Source organism: Poeciliopsis prolifica, unplaced genomic scaffold, assembly GCF_027474105.1.
Source record: "Poeciliopsis prolifica strain line A6 unplaced genomic scaffold, Auburn_PproV2 SCAFFOLD016, whole genome shotgun sequence".
Taxonomy (NCBI): Eukaryota; Metazoa; Chordata; class Actinopteri; order Cyprinodontiformes; family Poeciliidae; genus Poeciliopsis; species Poeciliopsis prolifica.
In genome coordinates this window covers 8880303-8901530 of record NW_026562391.1, presented here as the reverse complement: position 1 = coordinate 8901530, position 21228 = coordinate 8880303, and the positions used below count along the sequence as shown (strand labels likewise).

The window sequence follows — 21228 nt, the reverse complement described above, 5'->3', positions numbered from 1 at the left end:
AAACAGAGGCCACAGGCGAAGTCTTTTGAGGAACTGCATTCCAGTTGGTCACCAAGGAATGTGGAGTGTGTGTCATGACAAACCTGCGCTATCGGCTCATTTAGCTGCTCTGAGCTTCCAAACAATGGTGATTTGAGAAGTGGCTGGTACGGACCAACCTTAAACCACAATGCATAATTCTATCTCTATTTTTCCCTTTGAGATCAGACAACGACTCCGACCTGTGGTGTTTACTGACGAAAAAACACTGCTAAATGGAGCTGTGGTTCACCGATCTGTAAATATGGCTGTTGCCAGCCAAATTGTTCTCCTTGTTGACAGCGGTTTTTGGCCTGAAGTCGAGTCTTGCCCAAAGAACACAGGCTTCCCTTGGGGGGTGGTTTGCAACCCCGACAGGGGGTAGTTAGACTAAATAGACAATGCCTATCCTAAGCTGAAAGAGAACTGGCAGAGGAAGAGAGGGAGGGAAAGAGATGAATGGATGCACCCAAAATAAAATGAACAACTGCCCAAAAAGAATGCTTTATATCAGAGCACAGCCAATATGCTCCTTCCTCTGTGTTTATAATTCCTGGGAACGCAGAGCATCTCTTGGTAAGATAAACGATGCTTTCCAACATTGTAGAAGACAAAACATAACTTGATGGTATAGGTAAACTTAAAAGAAAATCCAGCTTTCTACCCTTTGGTGACCACTGAGTCTTCTCTACCTGCTGATTAGGTTGCTCTGAAAAAAGCTGTGGACTGGAAAATAGGAAGGTGAAAACGTTGTGGAGGATATTTAGTGCCTCTTAAGCAACATGTCTTGAGCTTTAATGTCCAAGTGTTTGAGCTTGGAACCACCTTCAGCTCCACCCAGATAGCTTACCTAAGGTATTCAAGTCAAGGTTTTGCCTGGACCTGAGGGTGAACTCTGAAATGTCCTAAAAAAACCCTCCAAAAACTAGAAAATCTAGGATCGGTTCACTCAAGGTGACACCCTTTGGACCCTCGCGCCCACAAAGACCCTCGCCAATAAATTGCAAGGAAGACAAGACAGTTCAAGGAAACTGAAAGTCATGAGCACAGCTCACAACAAAGAAGAGTAGAAGAGACAGATGGCGCGACTGGAAGAGAGAGACAGAGAGAGGCAGATCTCCTGCAGCGCCAGTCGAAAGAGGATCAAGGTGATTTTGGATAAATTTCTGAGGTAAGCTGTGGTTTAAGCTCCGAGCTTGGACCAGTTACTCACGAGAGCCAAGTCCCATTGACAGCATCATGAAACATGAGGCAATATTCACAAAACATGTTGATGGGAGCAAGGACAGTCTATACATATACATATGTCGGCATCATCGGGTCGTTACCAAAAGCATTCTGGTTGTTATTTTATATCTTATCATTGTTCTTAAAGTTGGTTTACTGTGATAAATTATAGGAAAAAACTAACCAAAATGTGGTCACTATTTAATCCTCAATTATTTATATTTTGTTGTTTTCATTGGTTAAATTCTGTCAACCTTTCAGAGTAATTGTGAATGTGAATCTCGGTTATTCGTCCCCAAATATTCAACTGTCAGTTCAAATATGCAGCATCTAAATAATATTTCGTGGCCCAACAAAGCTTCCTTTAATATTAAGAAACGCTGCACATTTCTTCTGTTTTTTTTTTTTCGTCACACCTAAATGTCTCAGAGACTCAAACAACTTTTGATACTGAGCAAAGATAACCCGAGTAAACAGATGAATCCGTTTTGAAACGATAAATTCATTTAGTCAGAAAAATGAGCTCCTCAAATCAATTGGTCTTTTGTGGAAAAAAAAAAAGAGATGCCTAAGCCTTTAGACCATTCAGCCAATCAAATTATGGATTACCTTTACTGCAGTAAAACAGCTTAAAACAATCAAAACAATCTAAAACAGTGCTGTGAAGGCAACCTAATCACCTCAGATCAGTCCGTTTGACCCATATCTCCCTCCATACCTCAATCTTTAGTCATTACAGGAAATAAAAGTGAGCAATCTAACTAGCTTCCCTCAGTCTCTTTTTCTTTATCTCTGTTCAATGCTCTAACTTGTACTGGCTTCCAATGTTTATGCATTTACCGAGATGGCTGGCGGGATTGTCAGAGAAAAAGGAAGGTTTATTTTTTTCTTCTCTTTTTCTTTTTTCTTTTTTTTTCCTCTGTGCAATCTCTTGCCTTCAGAAACCATTAATGCCCATTCAACATCAACATCAAGGCACGGCTTTGATGTCTATTCTGGCAACAGACTCCTTTCTTTCTCCGCTGCCTGCTGCTCTCTCTCTCTCTCTTTCTCTCCCTCCTTCTCCCTATCCCACTTTATCCCTTCCCACTTCCCCCTTGCTCACTCTTTACGGTTTACTGTACAATCAAATAATTAAACGGATTGTCGAGCAAATGATTTTACCTGGCAATTAAATATGCAAAGTGAGGCGGCAGGCGGTGCATGAGAAGGCGATTAAAAAAAGGGGGCCCACTGCAAATCTACAAAGGCTTTCAGCGGTACAATAGGCAGCAGTCCCTGCCCGCTTCGCACGCTGGCTTAGCCCGCGGAGCGTCTGGTGTCTCTTTATACCCGTTTCACGCGGCCATGTTTACAATAGGCCCAACCATGCTATGCCAATTACAAGGCAACGCAAGAGGAATAAAAGCCACCATCAGGAGGAAAGACAACAGCAAAGGCTGCAAAGTTTGGGACGTCGGAGAAAGAGGCTGAAATCAAATTTACGGCATGGAAATGTTCTTCTACTCTCAAAAGGTCGAGGAACTGTGTGCCTCAAATGAGAATTTTAAGGATGAGAAGCGTCGAACTCAAGTCAAGTGGCTGTGAAAGCTGGAACCTGTGCATAACCTGCACTGTACCTCCACAAAGCACCTTGAATGTCATAGGGGCAAAGTGAAAAGATCAAATAATGGGCTCCAGGTGAGGGCTGGTGCTGGGCAAGCTGATGTTGGGGAAGAGAGAGGGTCTGCAGAATGTCAGCAGGTTCCCTGGACAGGTTGTTTTTTTTTTTCAGAGCCAGAGTCCCCGAGAGGCTGCAAATCTAGAGCTGAGAAGAGTCGGGGAGGATGGTGCCAGTGCAGGTGAGAAGGGCGTGTCGCGGTACACCTGCCCCAAACCCGACAGCTCAACAGAAACTAGCTGCTTAGGCCCGATTAATCCCTCGTCACTGTCGAGTGAAATCCACAGCATAATTGATTTCAGGGTTTGTGGAGTATGTAATGCAACAATTATGTCGCAAAGCCTCGCCGCCCTGAGCTCTGGCGAAGCCTGGAAAACGAATCTGTTAGTGGTGCGTCTGCACTGTTTGGCTTCAGAGGAGCATTTATTGTTAAGAAGTGTGTAAAGATCTTGGACACGACAGTTTTCCTCCTGCTTTGTTTTCCATTTGTACTCCCTCATAGGGAAAAGAAAACATAGGATTTAAAAAAAATAAAAATTTGTGCGCAGCATAAGCTCATCAGTAATGGCTGTTTGAATCTTATGATGTGGCAACTTCTGTTTTTTATCAACGGCAAGCCTTTTTTCCCTTTTAATGGAAACAGTTTGAACTCAAATGCACGAGCGAGTGCATCTGCATGATGCAGACTGCATCGCAGTCCCAGGCGCTGAATTATTTCCATGGTGTTAAACGATTTTTTTTCCCCAAATGCTGATATAAAGCCAGATAATTGAAGCAAACATGGGGAGCCCCTCTGATAGGGGAGGCAGGGTGCTTCATTAATGTTTGTGTTGACGTACAGAGAGTAAGGCTGGCCCTCATTGCTCTTTAATAGCACCAATTAGCACCATGGCTTCATTTTCATGCTTAATGTCTCCCGTTTAAGAGCCGAGCAAAAAGCCTGCAGAGTTAATCACAGAGGGGAACTGGGAGATTTCTGTTTGCCGTTCCGTTCTCGTCTTTTTAAGCAAAGACGTCTTCAGTTGTAGAAGTTTTTATTTGAGGAAGCAACGTGAAAGTTTAACTGATGTTAATATTCAGTGGTTTATTAATTGCAATACCGATTAAAGCTGCAGTATGTAACCTTTCTATATATATATATATATATTTATTTATTTTTTACATATTTGTTAAAACTGTAATTATGTCAGATGTTAAGAGATTAGAGGAGCTCGATTTTTTTCCCCAGATTATCCATCTCGTATCTCTGTCAGAACATGGTGACAGTTTTTTATTTTTTAATAGTTTTTGTATATTAATTTATATGTGCTAGTTGTCAGACGGGAAAGTAGGTTGGAGGGGAAGACATGCTGCGCAGGTCATCCAGGCCTGCTGCACTTTAGTTCATGCTATTGTGACGTTGCCCCATTCAATGGTGCTGCTCATTGCTGGCCATGCTTGATTCTGAGTGAACTATAAGTTGCAACTATAAGTGGTTGCCATAACTTGTGGAAGTTATGGCAACCATGGTGTTTCAAGCCTCAAAATATTTTACTATACGAGCAAAATCTCACTCACGATGCAGAAAAAATATTTTGACCAATCAACAATAAGACTTTTTTTGTTAAACAAAAGCTCAGTGGTGACAATTATTGATAACTGCAAACCTATGAAAACAGGGAGACCTACTAAAACTAATTGATCAAAGACTGGAGGACCAGCAGAGATCCAGACGGTCAGTCGTATCATGGATATTTATGATGTCTCTCTGCAAAAACATGAAATAAGTACATCTGCTTTCATTTGAAAAATATAAAACTTTAATAAAGGCTACATCTCTCAATAATTACAATAATTATAGATTCATGTAAATCTTTAAATGAAACTCTGTATATAATGTATAATTTACAGCTTAGATATTATGAACCAAAAACAACAACCAAAAAAAGGCCCTGGTGTAAAAAAAGGAACCCAAGCAAAAGAAAAAAAAAAAAGAAAAGAAACAAAAACATGATTACAGGACATTATTAAAAGCATAAAAATATCTTCTCAACATAAAACCCTTCTGAAAACCAAGGGATATATATTAAAACCCTGAAACAGGGTAGCACATGGTATGGCATCCATGTAGGCACAGGTGCTGTACTCAAGAAACACCAGCAGTCATGTGTTTGTGTTTCAGTATTCATACTTCAGAATGCATAATTACAATATACGCAGGAGCGCTGCTATATTCGGTGTTACTGTAACAACATTCAAAAGATACTGGAGCGGAAATTCTTCACGATGTTTTTGCTGTTTTTGTATTTATTTTTTTGTATTATTTTTGTTTCTGTTTTTTTTCTTTTTTTTCCTCCCGCACACGTCGGCCGACTTCGTCGAGAGGTCGCTCTCAGTGGCTCAAACCGATTCTTGCTAGCATGAGTTATTTCGGTGTGCGGGCTGTAAACACTGTCTTTATTAGGCCTTCTCTCTGTGTGGATCTTCCCAGCCCTCCATCAGGCCCCCTCCTCCCCTTTTTTGTTTCCCCATCCCTGTGCAATGCCTGGTTTACAAACAAAGGCACAACAAAAACAAGATTGAGCTCTGTCACTGAAGGCAGGGAGAAAGGGAGGGACGGGACAGAGGGAGACAGAGAGAGAGAGAGACAATGAGTGCTGGGAGATCCTGGTGTGACAACTCTGAAACAAAACTATCAGCAGCATAAAAAACTGGGATCGACCGTGAGCGTCATGAAGCTTTGGACTGGACCCGCGCTCAGGTCGCTGTTTTGTGACGACCTTTGCCGAACACAAAGACGAACAGACGTGAAACGGCGTCACCACGGTATTCTCCCAACATTCAAAGCAGCTTGATCATTGGCTGGAGACGGGAAAAGGGGGCGGGGTCAAAGGGTTAAACGATGGGAGGGGAGAGGGAAGGGTTATTTCAATAAATACTAAATAAAACTTTAAACTCAAGACAAAAAGGATTATATATACATATATAGATATATATATGTATATCCATATATATATAAAATATGTGTATATATACATATATATCTATGTATATGCACACGTAAGGGCGTTTCTGTTGGCGCCTGCTTAGCCCTCTGCACAGGACACCATCAGGCTGCCGCCGTGTCGCGACTCGACGGTTTCTTCAGTGGTTATCTTCAAGCGGAGTCGGGGTCTCTCCTCCCCCCTGGCCTCCGATTCGTGCGTTGGTCTTCAAAGTTTCGTCCCTTTTTGTTTGTGTGATCTAAGGCTGATTGGTTGAGCGAGTCAGGGAGGGGGCGGCTCCTCCTCTGAGTTCGGCATACTTCATTGGCTCGTCTTCCTTCAATCACTTTTCTTGTGCTGGATATATTAACTCTGTTTAGCTTAACAATAAGAAATATAAAAAAAGAAATAAAATAAAAAGTCCAGAGGTTTTTTTGTTTGTTTGTTTTTTTCATAGAGTCCGTTGCTCAAGTTCTTAAGAGAAAGCTTAACTCGTGGTTGGGCGTGGGAAGGGCACTGGTTGTTTGTGTTATTGTTTTGTCTTTTCAGTCCATCCTCTCCACTTTGCCCAGGACCTTGCCCTCGTACATGGGCAGCACAGTGGCATCTTCCCACACTTCCTCGAACACCGCTCCACACTCAAACTCATCGCTCGCCTTCTTGAAGTAGTACCTGAGGAGGGGAAGAAAGAGACACGCAAAGAGAGAAGTTTGTGATTAGAAAACGCGTAGGTGAGTGTTGGGAAAGAAAAGAAAACTAAGCTCAAACAATAGCTGACAGAGCGGCAGCAGGAGGGCAACCGATACATTTCATCTTGTTCTAAACAGCTTTGAGGCTCCTACACGACTATTTACGTGTACACGCTCCCTTTAGTCCAAATCAAACACTCACACTCTCTCAGAGCCAGAAATGGATCTTGTACAAAACAACTTAGTCATAGTCTTCAATGCCATCCCTGAACACTTCAAAGGTAGAGCCTGACTCCACATCGCACCGCTGCGCAAACACAGCTGAACCTCTCGTTTAAACACCGCCTGTGATAATTCGAGCCGCTAAAAGCGGCTCGTCCGCGAGCGCTCGGCTCCTCGTCGCAGATCTGTCCTGCCAGGACTTATTAAAGTTGAAGGGTTAATTAGAGGCTGTCCTTAAGCACCTCCCCTCTCTCCATGGCTGCTGCCCCCCCCCCCCCGCCTCCACCACCACCAAGTTCCTTCCTCCCAGTGTCTCCATGGCTTCTAATTGGGCTTGTTGTCAAATCAAGGGCCTCTCTGTCACACAGGTTGACGTTTCAGGTGCCCGAGAGTCTGTCTGCGACTGCACTCCGCTGCCTTCCTCATAACCCGAAATTCTTCAGACACAAACACGCACTGTGGAAAGCCTCCAATCGAAACGGTGCTGTGCCACACTTACAACACTCTTCAGTGTGGACGCAGCCTTTTTAGGATGAGTGAGACAGGCCGGGCTCGGTATGAGATTCTCATGTAGCAACCCTTTGCAAAATAATGAAAACAAAGTCTTCCCAAATATATTTTTCCTAGATTTTAGTGCAAATTTCTGTGTACACTTGAATCAAGACAAACTTATCTTGTAAGTAATTTTTCAGCAAGATATAGGAACTTATTTTAAGTGAATAATTCATTAATATTGATTTCAAAAATACTAGTTTCACTGGCAGATTATTTTACTATTTCCTACATCATTATATACAAAATAATCTGCCAGTGGATCTAACCCTTTTCCACTCATATTGATGAAATATTTACTTCAAGTCGCCTTGAAGTTTTCTTGCTGAAAAGTTACTTTTAAGTTAGTTTCCTGCTAATTCAAGTGTGCTAAGATATCTGCACTACATACAAGGCAAAATGCTTGGTAAATGTTACGTTTTTGCAGTGTGAAAGTGCATAGCGTGATCATATTCAGATCTTAGAGAGCTGGGCTTTCAGGAAAATTGCTCCGTTTTCTTTGAACCTCTGTCATAGAGGTTTTGAAATGTTGGCAGCATTTCAAAAGTCAGAAGTGAAGATAATCAACATTACAATAACATACTGATGACTTTTACACTCGACTATGTAAAATTCTGAAGTGAGAAAGTAAAATCACAGCCCTGTAGTCACTTTCTCTTTGGACAGAAGGGTAGAAAAAACAACAAACATGATGTTCTTATATTCTTGTAGAAGTCATAAAAAAAATGTCAAAACTCGCCAAAATCAATATGAGCAGCACAAAAACTGGCAGCCACAAAATGTGGCGCGTCTGCAGCAGCGGTTCAGCAAATGTGTGCAACAGTTTGGACGAAGGACCTCTGACCTCAGACGGTATTCCTCGAGGTCACGGGTCACCTGGCTAACCCGCTGCTCTTCTTCTTCACACAAGCGGAGATAACTCCCCGGGCCAGCTTGGTCCCAGTGGCTGTGAAGTCTCCTGATGTTTCTAATGATTCTACTCTCCACTTTAAACCCAGCAAAAAGATCAGCAGGAGGGGATTTAATGATAAGCTTTGTAATGGAAAAATGCCTCATTTTGTCCATGTGTGCCTGCATTCGGAATATAAAACGGAAGAAAAAAAAAAAAGAAAAAAAGTAGGGGGAGCCGAGTGTTTTATGAGCTCAGCTTAGAGTCATTCAAACAACACATGTACTGGGAGGGTTGTACATAAATATACACACACGTCGTAGTTTTTTTGATTGCAATCGCAGACGAATGCAATGGAGGTTTGCTTCATCACAGCTGCAGAACCATGGCAGCACCATTAATGTGACAAAAAGCAAAACGCTTGCAATCAAACTGCATTTCTAAAAAAAAAAAAAACCCAAAAAAAGCTCCATCTGTTGTCTAACTTCTTCTGGGTATGACTCAAACGCTTTCAATTATTTATCTTTCTCGTTTTATTCTTCTCCCAAAAAAACAGCCACACTACTCATCTTAATCTAACTGGCTGCATTTAAATAAATAAATAAATAAATAAGTAAGTAAGACTACATTTTATGCTTGCAAATAGTTCAAAGTCATCACTTTGTTGCAGAGGCAGAGCGACAGAAGGAGTCTTTCCACTGGAACATGTTTTATGTGGCAGGATTTTTCTCTCCTCACAACATCTGGCACCAATATTGTCTGGCAGAGCTGCGGAGTACTGTTCTCTGCTGAACCGCTGCCATGTCCAAATTAACCAACTCCACACATTCTGCTGCCATTGAAGCCAGGCGCTTCATCCCCCACCCCCTGTTCTCACAGGCTCGCTGAAGAGTTATGGGATAGCTGGGGGAGCGCTGGCTTGTTTGCGAGCCTTCTCCTCTGCTCTTGCCTAACAAACAGATGTGAGTGCAGAGGCTTCGCTTGCTGACATACCACAGCGTCGTCCCCTGAAACAGGGATCTCAGGAGCGTCGGCGATTAATCTTCACCACTTGTTGGTACTTAAAGCCGAAGTTACTTATGAAAGTCCTGATGTTGGGAGTTTGGCTTCATCTCGTCATGTGATACCGACAGCGGCGGCTTTATCGCCGCGCCCAATACCTTCACCAGAACAAGGTGCTTAGCACAGCCAGATGCAATCGTCTGGCAGGGGGAATTTGAAGGCATTGCGATGGTCTTTGCACACAAAATAAAATAACTTTAGCTTCAAAGCCATATTTATTAAGGCTGCCTTAGCATGTAAATCAGGACCAGATGTGAGAAAAATTCACTCCAGATCCCCTGTTTCTCTCCCCCTCTTTCTGAAAAAGCTCTACATACAGTGGAACTGGATGAGCCCGGCTTGGTTTCTTTGTCAGCTTTCAGGCTCCGGTGCTTCACACATACAAACAAGAGAGGCATTAAAAAAATAACTCAGCAGGGAGTTTTCTAAGTCCGTCTGCTGTGATTCTTGTCCAGTCTCAACAGGTGTCATGAATCATCATTCAGAGTTAGAGGTGCACCAAAAATCGGCACCAAGAAGCAGCTGCTGGATGGCTTTCAGTCTTGTCGGCTCTTTTTTCAATCCGTTTAAGCAGTTGGTGGTGAAAACACGACAGCTACGCTAACCTTAATGCTACATACTTAATGATTAAGCAGGTGGCCAGGGGTCAAAAAAGAAGGAATGAGATGCTCCGAGGTGTAAGAAGATATTTGGAAGGAACATTTATTTATGTCATGTCATTTCCTTCAGGCTGTGAGAGAGTGAGAGAGCAAGACTTGCTGCAGACAACAGTAAGGCTAAACAGAGTGCAGTGAAGTTGCTCCGTCATCTTTTTGAAAATTCAATTACTGTGACAAGTACCTAACTGTTCCCATTTAAATTTCCTATCATTTGAAAATAAAATTAAAATGTCAGCTTCAAATGAATTTGCTTGTTTCAACCTCGTTTTACAGTGATGGTCCTTTCACACTCATGACATCATGTGTCCTCTACTCCCAATATAAAAGGAAAACATCTTCCAACACAAAGACATGCAACGTATTTTAAATACTGGTAAAAACAGCTCTTAAGAGAAATCAGAATCAGCGTAAATATGTACCAGCAAGTGAAAGCTTGAGATTGTAAGTCAAAACACAAATTTCGGATCAGTCCAGAGTCGTTTGTGGTTTGATTTGTGGCGTCGCAGCAGCGTATTTACCGGTAGTTGCCTTTCTTGCTCAGCTGTTCTTTGAAGTGACCCAGGGTGAGGCAGTGGGTCTTCATCATGCTGCGATAAGGAATTTCCTCGCCACAGAAAAAGTATGTGACAACCAGCTCCTTAGACCTGAAAATACAAAATGAAATCAGCTTTTAGGGAACTGCTTAAAAGTTATTCTGTTTTGGTTCTGGTGGTGCATGTGTCTTTGGGAAAATGGTGATGTTGTACTTAAAGCAGGATTAATGTTGAATGAGTAAAACAGCAAAGCAAGAGAGGTCAACTCCTCGTTACATGAAGGACGTGAGAACGCCTGGGAGGAAACGGAGAAGCCCAGGTTTCTTCGCCAAAAATCAAATCTCAAATATGAATCTAATCGGATATAATTTGGGAAATTGTGTGCTAAAGCAAAGAGCATCCAACCGAATCAAAGAAAAAAAGAAGCAGAGCTGGGATTAATCCAGGGAATACGTACTCTTCAGGGTTGCTTTGAGAGGAGCCTGCACCGGTTCCAGCAGGTGGATGGCTCCTCTCTCTCTGAAGGCTGCTAGACGTTGTTGAATGCCTGTTAGAGAGACCCCATATTAGAGCCTGACCATCAATAAGTTTGGGTTCAGTCAACAGGATGTTAAAGCTGCAGTACATAACTATCATAAAAAATATGTTTTTCTATATTTGTTAGAAATGTCACCATGTCGTGATAACAGATTGATAATCTGTGAAAAATAAATAAATAAATAAAATCAAGCACCACCAGTTCCTCCCAGTGCTACTATTGGGGTCTACACAAAGCACCGCTCCCGGTTAGAAACAACCAATCAGAGACACGAGGAGGGTCTTGGCGCTGTCAATCATGTTTGTGAACATGCTGCTGAATGTGCCAATGGTGAAGAAACAACTTAGTTTTCTAGGAAAACTGTTTATCCGTTTAGTTATGAGTGGCCATGCTAACTATCCTTAGCATTTGTGGCAGCTACAGTGTACCAAAGAGTAAGGGGGAGGATATGAGCAGCACATACACAAGGAAGATTGACAGAGCTAAAACCCTCCTCCTGGCTTATTTAGTTGTTTATGGCTGAGTGGTTTATTTCTGCAGTTAGTACTGGGAGCATTGGGAGAAAACAGGAGCTCAAGTTTGTTATACCGTCACAACGTAGTGAAAATTTTTATAATTTTAAGAAACAAAACATATGTTTTTATAAAAGTTACATACTGCAGCTTGAACAAAAATAAGATTTTCTTCACTAGTAAGCATACTACCTCTGCTTTGGCGGCTTGGAAACCTCTTCCAGTCTGCGACAAGCCTCCTCAAGCTGTGCCAGGGTGTTGGGAGGGGGTAAGGGTGGCATAGCAGGATCCTGGATGAAAGGATGGCCCGGGTGATGGCCACGGAGGTGACTCCCGTTGCAGGTGCCAGCTCCACCCCAGGTGTTGGTCCTAGCAGGCAGGATCTTGGAATCGAGAGGACTGGACTTCTTTAGGCCTTGAGTGCTGTCGAATTGATTGAGGAAAAACGCGGGTCAGTACAGGACGTGAGTCAGACCTTTTGGTCGTACAGGTGGCGTTGCGAGCCTTGCCTGTGGGGCTTGTGCTTGCCCTGCCTCTCGCTCTCCAAGATCCACTGCCAAACATTCTGAGAGCGGTCGGTGGAAACCATGGGAAGGCATGGTGAAGACACACCCTCATCGGAGGCCTTCACTGGTCGTCTGGACAAAGTGCTGCAGCGACTGAAGCGTTAAACATGGAGCCATTAGGTATTTTAAATAGCAAAAACAAAATGACAGATGGGAGGGGTAGCTTGGATTCTGCACTCACGCAGGTGTGAAGTCGGAGTAATTGGCGCCCCCTTGAGGGCAGAGGCACTGCACGTGCTGAGCTGCTTCGGTCTCAATCTGCTCCTTAGTTTTGGGCCCAGCATGGTGATGGTGGATGTAGTGGTGGTGGATGTGCTTCGTCGACTGCCTAGCTGCCATCAGAACCTTAGCGGACCCTTGATAAGCACCAAAAAGAGTCGCATGGCCAGAGGACACCAGGACGCCGGTCTGCTCCGGGGAGCGGGAACGCGGCGAGTGCCGGACGACGCCAGGCGACTGGCAGCCGGGCGTCTTCAAGACACGGGAAAGGTGCTCGTCTAAGATGGCCTGGGGGTCTTCCTCACATTGGCTTCCGGATGGCAGCAGGGGGTTGTGAAGGGAGCTGCTGCTGCTCAGGTCGTTGCTTTCCTCCCTTTCGTCCTCCTGCAACCCAAAAAGAAACGGCGATTAGCAAAACAATAATCACATATTGTTGAGGAGCTTCTCTGTCAGCTTCCCATTGACTTCTCTCAGTCGTCCTGTGAAGTCAGAGAGTGCAAATGCCTGAATAAGTTGATGTGAGTTTTCTCCTTTGCTGCACTGTTATCTTCCCTAACAGGCTTTGGGTGCGCTTCATCTATAATGCAGAATCTGCCTGTGCTTCACAAAGAAACTGGCACTACACATATTCAGCAAATGTGCCACTGGAGAGTAACTAAGTGCTATTTGAAGGCACTTAAAGTGTGTCTAGAAACATAAGTTTGAAAGTTCCTCCTTCCAAATGAAATAGGAGAGAACACAAAGGAAAAGTGAAGAAGCAGCTAAATCCAGACAAACTTTGCAATCCCATGGCGCATACCCTGTTCTTCGTCATGCTAAAGCTGGCGCAAAGGCATTTGTACTGAAGTTTAGAACTGCTGCCTGAAATTAATTGGATCCAAGTTGGAATTTACAAAGTGGGAGGCATGCTTTAAGTAGCTGTTAAGACTATTTTTGAGGAGGCATAGCGCCTGGCAGAAATATTCCCACTCCTTAAACGTTCCACATTTTTGTTGTTTCACAGGATACGGTTCACACATGGAAGGATGTGTTCCGGTCAGATCAGGCTAAAGTTTAACTTTTTGACAAACGTATGAAACACTGTGTGGTAGAGAAATACGTCCAGCACAGCAAACCACTAAAAACACGGAGGTGGCAGAAATGTGGCTTAAATGCAACTCTTAGAATGGCCCAGTCAAAGTTCAGACCTAAATCTAATTGATAATCTGTGAACAGATTTGAAAAATGGATATTTGCAAACACTATGCAACCAGCCTCATTGGCCTTAGCTGTATTTTTGAAGTAAGAATGGTCAAACCTTTCTCTGAATAAATGAAATTTGGAAGCAACATATGTGATTGTAAAGTCGATTTTGTGCTGGTTTGTTACATAAAGATCACCAAAATAAAAAAAAATGTGAGAAAGTAACACTTCTGGAAAAGTTCTGTATTTGTACATGCTCACCTCCTGGATTTGCTGCAGCCTCTCCTCTAGAGAGCTCATCGTGTCCTGCTCACGCTTCAGCTTCTCCAGTTTGGCGATGAGTTGGGCAGCAAAAGCTGAGGGCTCGACCGGGGTCATCTCCTTAGGCAGCCGGTGTGTCCTCTGCAAACAACACAGGCAGGGGAGGAATACTTTAACAAGTGTGCAAGTGTGGCTACTTGGTGTTTCAGATGGATGCAATATGGTGCATTAATCCATTGCCCTTGCCCTAATCCTATCTCGTTCCAAAAAGCCTGTTACTTTTCAAAAAAAGGGACCTAATACACACGCCCTTGCCCTCAAGCTAACCTGAACCTTTCTTGCTGCCCATCCCGTCCCAGATCTTCTCATGCCCAGTGCCCTTGGCGGTGCCAAGCTGCTGGGTGAGGGGAAAAGACGGGGGTAGCAATAGCGGGGTAGCAGTTGGTCTCGCTCGGAGGGGAGGCCCCCTGCCTGTACCCTCTGTAGCCCGACCAAACCATCAGCAAGGCAGCCTCTGAAGTCAGCACACTTCAAAGGGCCCTTGTCAAACATCAAACGCACACTAGGGGAGGGAGGGACATGCGGCTTTAAATCTCCGAATAAAAGCCAGATATCGACAGAGAAGAGAGCGAGTGTGTGAGGAGTGGGGGTGACAAAATTAACAGCATGGAGGGAGAAGAAGAAGATTGAGATGTGTGTGTTTGTGGAGTGGCATTGGTGGCAAAGATGGGAGGAGAGAGAGTGAGAAGACAGAGGAGTCAAATACTGGGAAGATCTGAAGGAAAGTAGTAATTTATTTCCAGGCTGCATGCAGGGCAGCTCAGAGGTACTCTAGTCACATTATCCTCCTTTTTCTTTAACTATATGCGCTGGCTTCTCTTTCTCCATTTCATACCATTTTTTTGTTATTTGGCACACTGGCTTTCTTGATTTTGACTTTTTTTTGTTGTTGTTTCTCTCATCTCTTTGTAGACACAATAAAGGGAAGAAGAAAAAAGGCAAGCGGAGCTGCTGGCAAAGGAGCGCCAGCCCTGCACGGGGCCCCCGCTGCCTGGGGCTGGTGCATCATGGGAGACAGAGCCATCTCCAAATCAGGAGGGAGACATTAAAGAAGAGCAAGTGGAAAAGAAAGAAACAGAGAGAGAGAGAGAAGGATAGACTGAGAGAAAACTGGAAAAAAACAAAACAAAAAAAAAGTGCATGCACAAACTCACACACAAACACATTTCCTCCACAAACACATACCTGAGTTTGGATGTGGAAACAAAAGAAATGTGTTTGCTTTCCTCCTTCCTAATCTGTGTAAACCTATTTTTACCCAGTTCTTTAAACCATCTTTCAGCAAGTTCAGCAGGTCAGAAAATATCTCCAATATTTTTACGCTGTCTGGTCCACACACACAAAAAAATAAATTAACCCAAATACACGATCTTGAGGAATTCCTGGTTTCTAATCTGATATCATGACGATTGTTGACATGTAGTTATGGAGACAGAAAGAGCTCAACTATTTCTATTACAATAGCCACAGAAGCAACTGAGATAGAAATATCGCAGAGACATTTAGACATTAAAGTATGCAAAGATATTTATTTTAAGGAATTTTTTTTAAAAATACACAAGGAATTGAATTTATCATACTCTGAAAAGAAACCGAAACTCAGAATGTAGATTCTAACAAAGACGAACTTACAGGAAAGTGGGGTAGCGTAACTTGGCCATTGATCTTAATGTTACGATGCATCTCTCGCTGCAGCTGCTTCTTGCTGCACATCTTGTAAGGAGGGATTCCATCTCTGCAATAGAAGCAAAAGACACCAACCATTTAATGTTGTAAAAAGCAACTAAAACACAATAATAACCTATTTATTTTTGTAATATGCTGATCACTGCATCACAATAGCCCTGCAACAACTGAGCTAATGTGTTTATTTATTTAAAACACCATAAAAGAATACATAACAACAACCAATGTTTACTTTCATAATGTTGCTGTCTGTGGTTTTGGGATGGGGTACCATGGGGTATTTATCCCGTCATTAACAGTGAAAGTGATGCAGTGACAGATTGGGGTGTAAAACTGAAAGCAGAGAATCAATTACTATTGGCAATAATAGTAATATTTATGCCAGATATCATTATCATCCCAGACTTTCATGTCTATGAATATTTAGTTTGAATGTTCAACCCTTTAGTGTCCTTTATGCATGATGGTTGGTGTTGTTAGCATAGCTAGCATTGGTAAAAGACCAGTCTCCATATTAGTTTCAGGATTCAGACCCTTATCTTTACTCTGAGGTTTTCAAACAAGTTTCATTACATAGTAATTTCATTACAACGTTGCTGTCCAGCTCAGTGTAATCAGATTTAGTAATCTATTGCTCTTGGCCTGCTCTCTCACAGCCTGAATGAATGACAGGCGTGTTGCTACATGGAGAGAACATGGTTTGATTTAAAAAAGCTTCTCAAATCTCAGTCTTTACTTTCATTTAATACCTCACTGATACTGAAAATAATAACCGAGTCTTCACTCAGTAACAGCTTCCTCAACACAACAAAGAGTGTTTCCCAAAGTGTGGGGTGCCATTGCAGGGGGGGGGAGGGGCAGTATGGATGAATGAAAAAAAGAAACATTTACACAAAAGTGTTTCGCTGTAACTATGGTTTGTAGTGTGTTTTGTTGCAACCTGAAGTGTGAAACAAACTTCAGTGGAGTTTGAAAACAAAATGTGTGTATAGGTTTATGCCTAGTTGAATGATGTGAGTGCCCAGTTGATTTTCTTTTTCTGTTTTGGGGAGGATTTTATTGTAATCTCCATAGGGCCCCAGAAAATCTTTGGGAACCACTGCATTGACTGATCTGAAAATACTCAAATTTTCGAGTTTCAGACTGGCCAATGGACAGGACCTCATCAAAATGCATAAATTCAGTACAGCAGAGGACCTTTCAGTGCATCTCAGACATTCACGCAACCAAACTCTCAGGCAGCTCTTAAAAGTCAAGATAAATACAGAAACACATAACAAAACATAAAAGAAAATATGAGTTAAAGACAGCCTTTCTGATTTATCTACTCTGTTATTCAAACTGAGGGGGGTAAAAATGTAGCTTTCAGTATCTGGTTAGTTCGAAGCTACAAAAGACTAAAGCAGCGTGCCAAATGGTACTCAGGTTCTTTTTGCTTGACCGCTATAGCTGTTCATCTCGCTAGATGAAATAGAGATGTTTAGCAAGCAACACTAAAACTCTCTGGACAATTAAGAATTTATTCCGGGAATCTAATCCTTCAATTCTGTCTGCCGGCTTCCTCCAGTCAGCTGCCACTTACTCTCGGCCAATTATTGCGGCCGCTTTGGCCGCTCAGAAGTGTCTGACCTAGCCCAATCGCTACTTTTTTTCTGCTGCCTCTTTGAAATCTCACACTCATGCACATATGCACCCGCTGCCATCTTCGTTTGGCAAGCGCTCCGCAGCGAGCCTCTGATCTCGGCAACATCAAAAGGCTGGTTTGTAAGATAAGGTAATGTTTGAAGTTGGTGCAGCACCATTCCCCAGCGTCCAAGTAAATCCATAAATAAGATATAAGCAAAAAGAGAAAAAAAATAAATAAATCCCACCCTTCCACCATCACTACCACCACCCTTTCTCCTCTTTCTAAAATCCATCTCTTTTTGTTCTTTTTCTGGGAAATTACGATTCAAATTTGCTGACCGTCTTTTAACTGCTAATCAAGCTGTCCCCTGGAATGAAAAGGAGGCTAGGATGTGATAAAGAACACGACTTTGACAAGTGATACTGTTCAGCAGTTAGCTCATTTGTTTCATCTGAGGAACTTCTATCACATTTAACACCAGAGAGATTCGATCATGGACACATGGTTGGCAATGTGACCAATGTCGATTCTTCTACCTCAAATTCGACGCTTCCCAAACGACAACAAGCCGTAAGCCCCGAAAAGGAACAGGAAGTAGCTATGGGAAACTCAACCTGAACTCCAAAGCCAGCAGCAAACAAAGCTTACCAACTCCTCCCTGACCGACTTCACTATTTATCAAAACATCCCAGACCCTGTGACTGGACAGCAAGAGAATGGTTTCCTGGCCCTCACTTTTATGGGGATCTCCTATTCAGCGGTGCAAGTCATTTTCAAAGCAGCTAGCCACCCTCTTATCCTGCTAAGCTCCCCTCACCTAACAATAGGCTGAAAGCGATTCGGTTAAGCCCTTTATACTCCGTGCACTTTATTTTCTCACTCCCTTGCACTTGGGAGCCTCGCCACTCTTGCTTACAACTCTGGAAGATGGAGGAGAGGAGCTGCATGGGTAAACTAGACTGATCCGGAGGGGAGAGGGAGGAGAAGGGGGCGGGGGCTCCTTACGTCTTGCCCCGGGGTCTAGAAATGAGTAGCCCCCGTGAAAGCCTCGCAGACACATGATCTCAGCACACTGCAGAGGCCGGTGGCAGGAAACCGACCCACCATGTGAGTAAGCCGCCTTTCATTTGGTGCCAACATTTTTTCAATGAGTTTGTCTTGAGACTCGAATGGACAACCCCCCCACCCCCCACACCTCTCTTTACTCTTCTTACTCCTGCAGGTCTTCAAAAGGAAAAGCGATTAGATAATATAAAAAAAAAAAAAAAAAAAAAAAAGTCTGGTGGCAGAAGGGTGGGCGGGATGAATACATATCAACATTGAGGAAATGAAGCAACGCCCCCACCCACATCAGGATGTCTTTTTTTTCCCTTGTTCCAGCCTGCAACACATCAGAATAAACTTCAAAAGGCCTTCAGACATAATGACTTTCCCAGAGTTATCTCCCCTGAGGCCATAGTAACAACTGCACATTAATAGAATTACCTGGAGTCAATCACAGAGGATAATTAAAATACATTACACACCATTATTCTTCGGCAACACAGTCCCCTGGCCCCAAGAAAAAGCTAAACCTGTTGGATTACAAGGCCAAATATTTTTCTTTACACCCCTGGACTTTTTCCTGGAAAGGTGTTGACTGACTTCTGGCCGGGGCTCATTCAGATACGATGGAAGTAATAAATTGTGCAGAGCTTTGGCTGCGATCGGCTGCATAGGAACGAGCCTCCCGAAAACGCCGCGGTTTCATCGTTGTAGGACCTGCATAAAAGCTCAACACTTACACACTACTGTCAGTCATGGACAGAGAGTCGTCCGTGGCTGCGTCGCTGGAGATCTCGCTGTCGTTGGCACTGGTGGCGGGGGCGAAAATGTAGCCGGAGTTGATGAAGTACGGGCTGGCGGGGTCTCCTCGTCGATGGGACCTGAGAGAGATCCAAAGATGGGTTTGTAAAGTGAGTTTCTAATAAAATGCAGGTGTAAAGGGTCTCAGCAGATTTTTCTCTTCAACGTTACACACACCACTTCTACGGTTTCACCAGAAGAAACTGGACCTCTCTTTCCCTTGATCAGTGCAGAAAGATGACTGATGAGTCGAGGGCTGACAGTTTCTTTATTACTTATTAAATACAATAAAACCCCAAACTCCAACCAGGTTTTGGTCAGTAAAAACATCAACTAGAATATAATTTACTACTATCAAAATCAAAGAACAGGCGTAACATTTTGTTTCTCTTCTTGTGTAACAGTACTCAAGAGAAAGAAAAAAAAAAAAAACCAGAACCAGTACAAATTGGGATCAGAAAGTCAGACCTCAAAGAAAACAAAGAGGAAATTGATTTCAGGCAGTAAACGCTTGATCTCTATTTGTTTTTATAACATTCAAGGAATATGAGTAAAACTCATTTGCCTAGTTTGGTTTTATTTTCTAGATGTTTCACAAATGTTCAAGCTGCCTGCATTTTAAGTGAAATTTTTCTTTTTTTGGCCTACAGATTAAGTCAAATCAGCTCTAAATAAAAGTGTAACACGCCTAAATTTGATCCTGATCTAGACTGGATTTCCTAAGGTAAATTTAAATCTTTTAAAGTGAATCTTCGATCTTTCATGAAAAAAGTTAATGTTGTGGTAAATCAATTTAAAACCTTCCCATTTATATACAAGTCAGTGTAAAACGCACTTTTTCCTTACATTTTTTTCTAGACCACTGCTTCCCAAAGTTGGAGTAAAATATTAGAAAAACAGACTGTGAGAAGAATAAAAATTCATCATAAGAATGCTGGCTGCTACTGGTGTTTCAGGTGTCACTGTAGTCCTGTTTAATTGACACAGTTTGTATCTTCTATTATTGGGGATCAGATGTCTCTTCTGCTGTTCTTATGTGGGTCAAAAGCCGAACAGTTTGGAAACGAGAGCTCTAGATAACAGAGACTCAAACATAATTTCACTCCACTTCCTTTTTCTCCATATTTGTCCATATGAAAAATAACCAAAGCAAATATCATAATCTCCAGACTTCAAGACAGAGAAGGAAGGGTGAGTTGACAGTTTGTTTGCTCTTTCCTGCTCCTGTTGGTGTGAAGTCAAACAGCTCTGAGCTTGTTTTGCTGATGTCCTCTGCAGATTTCTGTAATTAGAGCGGCGTGTGTGAGAGGTGTCCGGGAGGAATGTGGCATCAGCGTTATTCTACAGGTTGTTGTTCACTTTCATGTTCTTCCTCTCTAACATGCAAGGACTGCAGCCTGTTGTTGGGCCCAGACTCCTGATCTCTCCCACTTTCACCTTCCTGACGAATTTACTCCTCCATCTCTCTCAGCCAGTCTGCCCCCCCTTTGCCACTTCTTGCCTGCCTTCCTTTCTAAAGTCTCTCTGTCTCTTTGCTCTCTATCCTGCTGTGTTGCATTCCTGCTCCAGGAGTGAAGGGGTGGACAGGGAAGGAGAGGAAGGGGGAACTTGAGCTTTAGAGAGAGAGTGAGAAGGAGAGAGGGAAAAAAGGGGGAAGGAGGGCCCCTTTCTTTATGAGAATGCCTTCTGCCGGGAGAGCTGAGGAGAACCCCAGCATGACTAAAGCCGTAGGCCCCAAGCACAAATCTGACCTTTGGAGGGTCCACGCAAAGAGTCAGGTATTTAGCACAGCTGGGCTCTCTGCACACCCCCTTCCCCAACTCCCCATCTTTCTTTTCTTTCTTTCATGACCCACCCCCCCACCCTTCCTGTTTTCTCCCTCTTCCCCTCCTCTTGTCTTTCTGTCTCCTTCCAAAGCATGCTTAGTCTCTGTCAGACAGATCCCTCCCTCCCCCCACCCTCTTTCTTACAGAAGAGATAAAAGCGCAGGACCGAAATGAAAGAGGAGGGAAAACACTGATGCACATAAATCCATTGCGGAGCGGGATCTGCGGTCGGAGCGGCGGAACTGAGACGAGGATGTTTTGTCGTGCCATTCCACCGCTTTGGAGTCTGGGAGTGTTGGAGGTCCCTCCGAAAAGTGACGAGAGTAGTCTGTGCAGTGGCAAAATTAGTTCCACATGTTTGAGATGGAAATTGGTTGACCCACAGAGATGGTGAGGGGCAGTGGGAAAGGGGGACGAAAGGGTGAAAGGACG

General features: G+C 43.2%; 1 protein-coding gene across 2 annotated transcripts in view; it reads right to left on the bottom strand.

Moving 5' to 3' along the window:
• Positions 1-5207: 5207 nt before the first annotated feature.
• LOC129367353 (axin-2-like) overlaps positions 5208-21228 on the bottom strand; it is an 89021-nt gene continuing 73000 nt past the window's right edge. For both annotated transcript variants that reach the window (XM_055041725.1, XM_055041726.1), the window contains 9 exons: positions 18910-19050; positions 15445-15547; positions 13753-13893; positions 12272-12693; positions 12034-12183; positions 11717-11947; positions 10932-11021; positions 10460-10585; positions 5208-6540 (listed from right to left, as the gene is read on the bottom strand). In XM_055041725.1, the coding sequence (XP_054897700.1) occupies positions 6414-6540; positions 10460-10585; positions 10932-11021; positions 11717-11947; positions 12034-12183; positions 12272-12693; positions 13753-13893; positions 15445-15547; positions 18910-19050 (1531 nt within the window). In that variant the 3' untranslated portion in view covers positions 5208-6413. The remainder of the gene's footprint in view (positions 6541-10459; positions 10586-10931; positions 11022-11716; positions 11948-12033; positions 12184-12271; positions 12694-13752; positions 13894-15444; positions 15548-18909; positions 19051-21228) is intronic.